Source organism: Sciurus carolinensis, chromosome 4 (assembly GCF_902686445.1).
Source record: "Sciurus carolinensis chromosome 4, mSciCar1.2, whole genome shotgun sequence".
NCBI lineage: Eukaryota > Metazoa > Chordata > Mammalia > Rodentia > Sciuridae > Sciurus > Sciurus carolinensis.
The window spans coordinates 109,531,622-109,542,481 of record NC_062216.1 but is presented as its reverse complement, the minus strand read 5'-3'; the positions used below and the strand labels follow the sequence as shown (position 1 = coordinate 109,542,481).

The 10,860-nt window shown below is 50.4% G+C and overlaps 1 protein-coding gene across 1 annotated transcript in view; it reads left to right on the top strand.

Annotated features, from left to right (window-relative positions):
• Window positions 1-10,840, top strand: part of Kmt2d (lysine methyltransferase 2D) — a 39,021-nt gene extending 28,181 nt beyond the window's left edge. Inside the window, 26 exon segments of the mRNA XM_047551824.1 lie at window positions 1-141; window positions 270-437; window positions 599-758; window positions 1,876-1,951; window positions 2,081-2,256; window positions 2,371-2,501; window positions 3,156-3,288; window positions 3,366-3,493; window positions 3,633-3,741; window positions 3,744-3,955; window positions 3,957-4,032; window positions 4,035-4,316; window positions 4,319-4,452; window positions 4,454-4,501; window positions 4,503-4,647; window positions 4,650-4,691; window positions 4,694-4,771; window positions 5,753-5,850; window positions 5,852-5,890; window positions 5,988-6,118; window positions 7,809-8,094; window positions 8,309-8,382; window positions 8,508-8,616; window positions 8,784-8,826; window positions 8,829-8,843; window positions 8,846-10,840. Of these exon segments, the coding sequence (XP_047407780.1) occupies window positions 1-141; window positions 270-437; window positions 599-758; window positions 1,876-1,951; window positions 2,081-2,256; window positions 2,371-2,501; window positions 3,156-3,288; window positions 3,366-3,493; window positions 3,633-3,741; window positions 3,744-3,955; window positions 3,957-4,032; window positions 4,035-4,316; window positions 4,319-4,452; window positions 4,454-4,501; window positions 4,503-4,647; window positions 4,650-4,691; window positions 4,694-4,771; window positions 5,753-5,850; window positions 5,852-5,890; window positions 5,988-6,118; window positions 7,809-8,094; window positions 8,309-8,382; window positions 8,508-8,616; window positions 8,784-8,826; window positions 8,829-8,843; window positions 8,846-8,874 (3,063 nt within the window). The 3' untranslated portion in view covers window positions 8,875-10,840.
• The last annotated feature ends 20 nt before the right edge of the window (window positions 10,841-10,860 follow it).

Here is a 10,860-nt window from a genome sequence, read left to right as displayed (position 1 = left end):
GATGCAGCAGCAAGGAAACCTTTGACACCAAAACCCAAGCGGGTACAGAAAGCAAGCGACAGGTTGGTGAGCTCCCGAAAGAAGCTGCGGAAGGAGGACGGGGTCAGGGCCAACGAGGCCTTGCTGAAACAGCTGAAACAGGTGACACCCCCTTCTCCCAGGAACCAGTCCCCTGGTCCCACCCCAGGATGGGAGAACCCTGTCCCCCAGCGTGCAATGACAGGTACAAATTCTTTAGTTCTCCAACTTTTTTATCTTGCCCCTTGTAGGAGCTGTCCCTGCTGCCCCTGACTGAACCCACCATCACTGCCAATTTTAGCCTCTTTGCTCCCTTTGGTAGTGGCTGCCCAGTCAGTGGGCAGAGCCAGCTGAGAGGGGCCTTTGGAAGTGGGGCACTGTCCAGCAGCCCTGACTACTATTCCCAGCTGCTTACCAAGGTCAGAAAAGTGGCATTGCCTTTTGGGAATAATGAAGTTCTTGGGGAGGTGGGGGTGGGGATGAAATACTTAGGGAAATACTTACTGATGTAGTATGGGGCCAGGAGATTACAGCAGTCTCCCTATGCCATCTTGCACACAACACCACCCCCACCCCCCAGAATAACCTGAGTAACCCGCCGACACCACCCTCGTCGCTGCCCCCCACCCCACCCCCATCGGTGCAGCAGAAGATGGTAAATGGTGTCACTCCCTCTGAAGAGCTGGGGGAGCACCCCAAAGACACAGCCTCTGCCCGGGACACTGAAGGAGCACTGAGGGGTAAGTGAAGAGTTGACTTGTCTTACCTGCCGGGATTCGGTGGCTGGGATTTAAGCAGTTATTATTGTGCTCTGCCACACAATTTAAGAAAACAAGTAGGTTTTACACTGCCCTATGAGCTTACGTGATAGGAGGCCTGGGTGGGAAGGGCCTCTTCAGAACAGATTTGTTAGGGACAAGAATGGGCTTCTGGAGTATGGAGCAAAGGCAACAGGGGAGGTTGGTGACAGGGAGAGTTTGAATGAATCTTTGTATAGAAGAAACAGTGCAGTTTTTCCTGGGTGTGGAGCTGTAGTCCAACCTAGAATTGAACACTGGTACCTGCATTTATTGTTACTTCAGCCAAATTTCCTTGTGGGAGCCCCCATTTCCTTCCTATAAATGGAGTATTATAATATTAATCTAACAAGAGACCCTGTCTCAAAATAAGTTTTTTAAAAGGACTAGGGTTGCAGGGTGCAGTGGTACATTTCCGTAATTCCAGCAACTGGGGAGGCTGAAGCAGGAGGATCACACGTTCAAGGCCAGCCTTAGCAATTTATCGAGGCCCTAAGCTATTTAGTGAGACCCTGTCTCAAAGTAAAAAATAAAAAGGGCTGGGGACAAGGCTCAATGGTAAAGTACCTCTGGGTTCAATCCCCAGGAACAAAATAAATAAATAAATAAAGGACGGGGGTATACCTCAGGAGTAGAGTACTTATTGCCTAACATGTGCAAATCCCTGAGTTCAATCTCCAGTATTGGGGAGGGTGGGGGAGAAAGAAAGAAAGAAGAAAAGATGAAATAAAGAGTGTACCTGGGGCTGGGGTAACTCTGGCAGAGTGCTTGCCTCACATATGTGAGGGCACTGGGTTCAATTCTCAGTACTACATATAAGTAAATAAAAATAAAGATCCATCAACAACTTAAAAAAAAAAAAAGAGTGTACCTAAAGTTCAGGGTCTAGCATATAGGAAAGGCTCAATATATATAGCTCATCTGCCCCAAACTGACAGGTAAGTTGATGGTTAATCATAACTAAGTTAAGATCTCATGCTACTTAAGTATGAAGTATCAGGGAGAAAACACCATCTATTCTGGACACTCTCACTCTGACTTTTCTTCTCCCTACCCACAGATGTTTCAGAGGTGAAGAATGTAGACCTGCTGGCCGCCTTGCCCACCCCGCCCCACAATCAGACCGAGGATGTCAGGTGAGATTGGAACTGAGAATTGAATGGGGTATAGCTTGCCTCAGTTTTCTTTGGCCCGTGGCAGATTTCTAGATTTGTGAGGGAGAGTCTACAGGGCTGTACCAGTAGTTGTCTGTGTTTGACCTACAGGATGGAGAGTGACGAGGACAGTGATTCTCCTGACAGCATTGTGCCGGCTTCATCCCCCGAGAGCATCCTGGGGGAGGAGGCCCCTCGTTTCCCTCAGCTGGGCTCAGGCCGGTGGGAGCAGGATGATCGGGCCCTCTCTCCTGTCATCCCAATCATTCCTCGGTCTAGCATCCCAGGTATGTACTACTCTGAAGATGAGTCAGGCCTGGCTTGGCATGCTTGGAAGAAGCTGGCAGGAGTGGGTGGCTGAGGAAGATAACTGAGTCTACACAAGTTCCTTTCTCATTCAGTCTTCCCAGATACCAAACCTTATGGGACTCTTGACCTGGAGGCTCCTGGAAAGCTGCCTGCCACAACTTGGGAAAAGAGCAAAGGAAGTGAGGTGTCAGTCATGCTGACAGTCTCTGCTGCTGCAGCCAAGGTGTGTCCTGGGGGTGCCCTGAGGCCAAAAGGACCTTGCTGAGAGGGCAGTTCCTTTGCTTGTCTGGATAAATATATCTGATCATTAACAAATCTGTTTTATATATCTACCATGTGTGAAAGTATGGGCAAGAGGTTGTGGGATGAGGGTAAATGAAGCATAGTCCCTGCCTTCCAGAGCTTATCATCTAGTGGTAAAGACCAACAAGCCAACAGAGTGTGTTTTGTGCGATAAACGCTAAAGTGCCACAAGTCTTCATTTCCTTACTCAAATTTGGTGGAACTTTGTTTGCTGTATTTGAATGTTAGCAGGGTTTATATGGTCAAAAAAAAAAAAAAAAAAAAAGGAAAACGCAGTTAAAACAACAGTACCCAGTTTCTTTACTAGAAGACCTCTCAGGTTCTTTAATTTGCACACATGGGATGAATCTCCAGGTTGTGGGTACATATGGGCATCACTTCCTAAACTCAGTTAATGTTCCCTTCTTGCAGAACCCCTGTAAGTGCCTGCGACAGTTTGGGAAAGGGTGCTGTAAAGGAGGTTTTTGAGAAGAGCTGGATGGAACAGACAGCACTGACTTGTCCCCACCCACCCGGGACTCATGCTTTAGGATGCTCTGCTAACATGTCTCTTCCATCCCTTTTTCTGTGGCAGAATCTTAATGGTGTGATGGTGGCAGTGGCAGAGCTGCTAAGCATGAAGATTCCCAACTCCTATGAAGTGCTTTTTCCGGAGAGTCCTGCCCGAGCAGGCATTGAGCCTAAGAAGGTGGAAGCTGAGGGCTCTGGTAAGTGGGGCAGGAAAGTGCCTTGGGACTAGGGGAAAAGGGTTTTGGTAGAGGCTCTGACTTATTCCTTCCTACAGGTGGGAAAGAAAAGGGTTTGGGCATCAAGAGTCCAGATGCTGGCCCTGATTGGCTGAAGCAGTTTGATGCAGTGTTGCCTGGCTACACCCTTAAGAGCCAGCTAGACATCTTGAGCCTTTTGAAACAGGTGGGGTCAAGGGAGAAAAAGGGGTGACCATAGGAAAAAGGTGCTGCCCAGGGCAAAGAAGGCAGAGGGCTTTAGAGAAGAAATAGAGGGCCAGTTAGCTGAGTAGCTGGCACTGATTATCCAGGGCATTCTCTTATAGGAGAACCCCGCTCCAGAGCTGGCCACCCAGCACAGCTATACCTACAATGTCTCCAATCTGGATGTGCGACAGCTTTCTGCTCCACCTCCTGAAGAACCCTCCCCACCTCCATCCCCCTGGCACCCTCCCCTGCCAGTCCGCCTGCTGAGCCCCTGGTTGAACTTGCAACTGAACCCTCAGCTGATCCACCAGTGCCCTCACCCTTGCCACTGGCCTCATCCCCTGAATCAGTCCGGCCTAAGCCCCGAGCCCGGCCCCCTGAAGAAGGTGAAGATTCCCGTTCCCCTCGCCTCAAGAAGTGGAAAGGGGTGCGCTGGAAGCGGCCTGCGGCTGCTGCTGACCATCCAGAAGGGCAGTGGACGACAGGATGATGAACGGGAAGTGGCAGAGTTTAGGGAACAACTGGCACAGCCTTGCGGCCTGACAAGGTGCCCCGTGACATGCGGCGCTGCTGCTTCTGTCATGAGGAGGGGGATGGGGCCACTGATGGTCCTGCTCGGCTGCTAAACCTGGACCTGGACCTGTGGGTACACCTCAACTGTGCTCTGTGGTCCACAGAAGTGTATGAGACCCAGGGTGGGGCACTGATGAATGTGGAAGTTGCCCTGCACCGAGGACTACTAACCAAGTGCTCCCTGTGCCAGCGAACTGGTGCCACCAGCAGCTGCAATCGCATGCGTTGCCCAATGTCTACCATTTTGCCTGTGCCATCCGCGCCAAGTGCATGTTCTTCAAGGACAAGACTATGCTGTGTCCTATGCACAAGATCAAGGGGCCCTGTGAGCAGGAGCTCAGCTCATTTGCTGTCTTCCGGCGGGTTGTACATTGAGCGCGATGAGGTGAAGCAGATCGCCAGCATCATCCAGCGGGAGAGAGCGGCTGCACATGTTCCGTGTTGGGGGCCTTGTGTTCCATGCCATTGGACAGCTGCTCCCTCACCAGATGGCTGACTTCCACAGTGCCACTGCCCTCTATCCTGTGGGCTATGAGGCCACGCGCATCTACTGGAGCCTTCGCACAACAATCGCCGCTGCTGCTACCGGTGCTCCATTGGAGAGAACAAGGGCGGCCTGAGTTTGTAATCAAAGTCATGGAGCAGGGCCTGGAAGACCTGGTCTTCACTGATGCCTCTCCCCAGGGTGAGCATTCAGTTTTTGAAATGGTAATATTGAATTGGGTAAGTTTCTCACAGAGGTCACTTTACAATATCAATAAGAGGATCTTCAGCCTCTATGTGAGTGATCCTCCCCCACCTCTCTTAAAAGTATTTCATACTCTTTCAGTTATTTTCAATTCCTTCGTAATTGAAAATATTTTTCTAATCTCACATATTCTAGCTTTTTCCTATCCTCAGTGGAACTAAAGGATTCAGTTCTGAGACCCCATCATCTGGTTCACCCAACCTGATCTAAGTTCCTTGTATTTTTCTCTGTATAAAATTATTTTGATCTTAGTTTTATGTGTTAATGATGAAAATAACAAGAGCAGGTACAACCCTTTATTGAGCATGTATGGTGTGCCACATACTAAGTGACTTATGTAGATTATTTTGCTCGTGCATCCCTATGAGGTAAATAGATTTGTAGACTAGGGATGAAGTTCTGGTGGTAGATCATTTGTCTAGCATGTATGAGGTTTTTGGGTTCAATCCTCAGCACCAGAAAAAGAGAAAGGAAGGAAAGGAGGGAGGGAGGGACTGGGGGGAAGGAAAAGGAAGAGAAGGAAGGAAGGAAAGAGAGTCTTGCAGAGAAACTTACATATTTGTTTAAGGTCTCATGGCCAGTGCACTAGAACCTGAACTGTTTGTTTCTGTACCCCAAACTGTAATTCCTATATGGAGTTGACTCCTGACTTTTTTTGGCAGTCCTGGGAATCAAACTCAGGGCCTCATGCATGCAAGGCAAGTACTGTACCACTAAACTATATCCCCAGTCCCTCCTGGTTTCTTAAGAGAGAATGTTACTAAAAGGCCAGGAGGGGATCCTAAAGACTCACACACCTTGGTAACAGGAAGGTGTGAAGGCCATAGAAAACAACTACAACTCAGGAATGGGGTTAAGGACTGGAGGTCGGTGAGCAGAGGTTTCCTCTAAGGGCTGCTCTTCTTTCTCTACTTCTAGCTGTGTGGAATCGCATCATTGAGCCAGTGGCTGCCATGAGAAAAGAGGCTGATATGCTGCGACTCTTCCCTGAGTACCTGAAAGGCGAGGAGCTCTTTGGGGCTGACGGTGCATGCCGTGCTTCGCATAGCTGAATCAGTAAGCAAGGGGCTGGGAGCTGGGGGCTATGGCACTGAGAACATTGACCCTGCTGCAAAGGATCTCAGGTTAAGGCGAGCACTACCTGTGCCCACAGCTGCCTGGGGTGGAAAGCTGTCAAAACTATTTATTCCGCTATGGGCGCCACCCCCTGATGGAGCTGCCACTCATGATCAACCCCACTGGCTGTGCCCGATCGGAGCCTAAAATCCTCACACACTACAAACGGTGAGCTTATGGGACTGGGGCCGTGGGCTATGGGTGTGTTGGTAGAGAGTCTCTGGCCAAATTATGAGGGTTTGGAATGAAAATCAGAGTTCCCTTGGAGAAACTGGGGATTCACTCTTAGACCTTCTGATTAAGGAAGCTATTACTAGGGTATCCTCTCCTCCCCACCAATCTGTTCAGGTATTCTGGGTTGACCTGAGGTGGAACAGTCATCTTGGGTACCCTGGGAATGACTGCTGGGGAGGTTCTGGGTAGACAATGGTGAAATGTTATGAAATATATAAGGGACCTGGTCACTTCTTCCTTTTCCTCTTTTGCTTTCAGGGGGGCCTATGATTCTCCCAAATCTCAGACACCCCATGAGCACTAGGGTCACCTTCCCTTTCCAAGGCTGAGTTGGTATCAAAAATAATTAGAAATATAATAGAAAAATAATAAAACCTTACATTTGTATAGCACTTTATACTTTTTTTTTCAAAGCGTTTTCACATCCATTATCTCATTTGATCCTCACAACAACCTTATGAGGTAGGTAGGGCAGGTGGTATGACCCCCATTTTACAGCTGAGAAAACTGAGGCCCAGAAAGACTACGTGACTAGATAAAGGTCACACAGCTGGGACCAGACCCTTATTTCTTGACTTGTGGGTCACTGTTCTTTCTGTGTACCACAGTAGCCTGACCTTGGTCCTTGGGTAGAGGGAGGCAGAATCTATGGTAGCAGGGATTTCTTAAGACCTTTGGCAGCTCATAGGCTGTCATAGAGCGTCAGAGACTCTACCCCTAGTCAGCCCTAGTCCTTGATGCTCTACAACAGTGGTTTTCAAACTATGAGTGTATGTGTTCCAGAATGCCATGGAACATGTAAACTGAGGGGCAGAACTTGGCCCTCCCCATGCATAATTCCACTTTCCCCAAATTGGATTCAACCAGAAGAGCTGCATCCTCACCTACTTCATAGATTGAGTTAGTTAACATTTTGTTAAAGAAAAATAAAGAAAAAAAATTCCACCAAAAAAACAAAAACAAAAAAACCCAAATGTTTGAAAACCACTGCTCTGGGATGGGCAAGAATTGACTGATGTCCTAGGGTGGTGAAAAGGCATCCTGCCAGGCAGCAGTCATTCCCCTGCACTGAGCCATCTGTAGAGAGCCAGATGCTATGTCAGAGAATGGGACAGTCTGAAGAAAGGCAGGGTATTACCTTTAGGCTGCGAATTTACAGCCAATTTTAAAAATCCAGCCCACATCCAGCCCATGTGGTAGACATGGCCCCAGCATGTACAGGAGGTGGAAAGACATTTGAGCAAACCATCAGCTTAAATTCTAGGCCTGCTTGGGGAAGATCTCCTAGAGGAGTCTGGGCCTTGCATATGGTTTGACAAGAGGATGTTAGCAGAGAAGAGATGGTAGAGCAGGCTCAGTGTAGGGGAATTGGTGCCCCTCTCCCTCCATCCCCATCCCCTGTCTTGGGCTGTGCCATCCAGGGTGTAAGAAGGGTTCCCTTAGCTAGTTGCTGCCTCTCCATAACTGAGACCCAGGTGCCTCCACTCTATTCCCAGGCAGCACTTCCAGTGCTTGCCAGGACCACATGCCCTAACTGGTGTGTTGCACATCCCAGGGAGGAGGTGGGTAGTGTGTACTTGGTCTGTAGGAGAGCTGTCTTGTCATGGACTGTATCACCTCCCAGGCCCCATACACTGAACAGCACCAGCATGTCTAAGGCATATCAGAGCACCTTCACAGGCGAAACCAACACCCCGTACAGCAAGCAGTTTGTGCACTCGAAGTCATCTCAGTACCGGCGCCTGCGCACCGAGTGGAAGAACAATGTGTATCTGGCTCGCTCCCGTATCCAGGGCCTGGGGCTCTATGCAGCCAAGGACCTAGAAAAGCACACCATGGTCATTGAGTACATTGGCACCATCATTCGCAATGAGGTGGCCAACCGGCGGGAGAAAATATATGAAGAGCAGGTATGGACTGACTGAGGGACCTTTGTGGTACATGGTCCACACTCAGCCAAGGAACCAGGGAGGTTTAAGTATGGGAGGTTCAGGGGTAGAGGGAAGGTGGAAAGCTGATGGGATAAAGGGGAAGGGCAGGAGAATGAGGAACATAGTAGATAAGTCTGCAACCTGAATCTGCTATCTAATAATCTTGTCCCTTCTGCATCCTGTGTCTTTCTAGAATCGAGGCATCTACATGTTCCGAATAAACAATGAACATGTCATTGATGCTACATTGACTGGAGGCCCTGCCAGGTGAGAGATGAAGGAGGGATTTAGGGGTCTTTGGAGGGGACCCTCTGAGCATAGGTCAACAATGAACCAAAATTATCTCTACTCAAGTAGTTGCCTGGCATCACTGACTCTGTCCCACTGCCCAGGTACATTAACCATTCCTGTGCCCCTAACTGTGTGGCAGAAGTCGTGACATTTGACAAGGAGGACAAAATCATTATCATCTCTAGCCGGCGAATCCCCAAAGGAGAGGAGGTGAGAGGAAGCATCCTAAGTGAGTGACAAAGCAGCTCCTCCCTCTCTTTCCCTTCTCTGCTATTCCTCAGGAGCTGGGTTTCAAGGCCGTGACCCACAAATCAGATCTCAGCCAGCAACCCCTTCCTCTGGGGGTAAATTTTGATTTTGCCTTCTTCTCTTTCCAGCTGACCTATGACTATCAGTTTGATTTTGAGGACGATCAGCACAAGATCCCTGTCACTGTGGAGCTGGAATTGTCGGAAATGGATGAACTAAGAAGCTTTGAGGCTACCAGGCAGGGGAGTCCCCCCACCCACAACCTCTTCCCTGAAAGGGATGAGGGGGAAGAGAGGTAGCAGCCAGAGCCAGGACCCAGGGCAGGGGCTGCCGACTGACCGGAGCCCCTGGAGCAGGAGGCTGGGGCAGAGGGCCCTTAGGCTAAGCCCATTCTGGGCACCAGGGACAACCCTCTTCCCCACCACTGACCCTCAGGCTGGCATCTCTGCCCCCAGCTCCAGGAGGGGCCAGACAGAAGCAGCCATTGGGCATCTCAGGTTTGAGGGGGATATGGGCCGGGAAACTACCCAGAAGCATCTGGGAGGCAGCAGGGAGTGGGGAGGAAGATGTGTGGCCGGGCCTCACAGCCCTGCTGCTCCCACTGATCTCTCCGGCCCAACTCAAGGCTGCAAAGAGACTTGACTAAGCTTGACAATCCCAAAGGCCGGGTCCCACACCTGGCCCTGCCTGCCGGGTCCTGCCCCCACCCTCACCCCCATCTCCTTCCCTCTCTATCTGTCTCTGTCTCCCTCTTCTCCTCTGTGTTTCTGTCTCTCTATGGGTTGTGTTTCCTTGTTTTCCACTCTGACAAATGCAACATGAACGGGAAAGAGGCGCCGGCTACCCAGGAGGGCAAGCCGGCAAGCCGGCAAGGAGACCCCGCACCCACACCTACCTCATTAAGTGTTGGATTTTTTGCTGTTTTGAAATGTGAGACCCTCTCCAAGCCCCCTACTGCCCCAACCCTCTCCCCCACCTCACTGCCCTCTTCTGAGTGGGTGGAAAGGGGGTAGGAGGAGGAAGAAAAACAACAACAAAAAATCCATCTTTGTTTTTAATTATGGGCATGGGATGGTGGTTGAGGCAAATGGTGATGAAGATTGGGGATGACTGGCCCTAGTTGCTCTAGGACTTCCTTCTCCATCTGGACATGGGGCAGGAGGGGTGTGCTAAACCTAGGACCAGGATATCTCCCTCCTGTTTTCCCAACCTCATCATGAGCCCATTTGCCCTCCAGCCCCTGGATGGGTGGGTGGGGGGCAGGGTGAGGGCTATCCCTGAGTGGCATGCCCATACCCAGTGAGGCAGGGTGTGGCCCGGAGCTCCCACTTTCCCTCAGTCACCAAACTGCTGCTGGTCTGGTGGGAAGGGGTGGTGATGTGGGGGTGGGGAGCTTAGTGTCAGCGCGGGGAGGGTGGGGGTATTTATCTATTTATACTTGGGATTGTACATAGTCTTGTGGGGCATGGGGGAGCCGGCTGGAGGTGAGAACCCTCCCCTCTCCCCCCCACCCCCGGGGAGAGCAAATGTAAAACTACTAATTTTTGTGCTTTATATATTCTATATAAATATATCTATTTTCTTTTTACAAAACCAGTTTATAAATGGTAGGGGGGTGTGGGGCGGACACAATGGTGCTCCCCTTGTGGGGGGGCCCCCTCCATTACCCAACCTACCGCCCTTTTCCTCACCCCCCCTCCCCACCCCCTGGCTGTGACTGCTGTAAGGTGAGGGTATAGAGAGAGGCTGGGCCGCCCCCCTCCCGGTTGTATAGTTGGACTATGTTGGACTATGTTATAACGCACAAAAGTGAGCTGGCCCCAGGGGGAGCCAGAGGGTGATGGGTTCCCTGCCTCCCTTTCCTTCCCCTTTCTGCCCAAGCTTGTGCTGCAGTTGAACCTCTTCCTGGGGGTAGGGGTAGGTAGGGGGTGGGTGAAACCCCAGACCCTTCTCTTTTGGGGAGCCATGGGAATGAAGATGAAACTTCATATGCAGTTCTCTCCTAGGGGCTGTGGGCAAAGGGCATTTTGTAATTAATATTTTCAAGAATCAGATGTCTGGAGTGTAGGGGTGGGCTTGGTGGTGGCAGACGGGCGGGGCCTGCTGGAGGGGGAGCACGGTTGCTGTTGTGATTTAAGTTTGTTTTTGTTTTGTTTTGAATTTGGGGGTTGTGGATTGATGGGGGTAGGAGATTTCTTTTTCTTC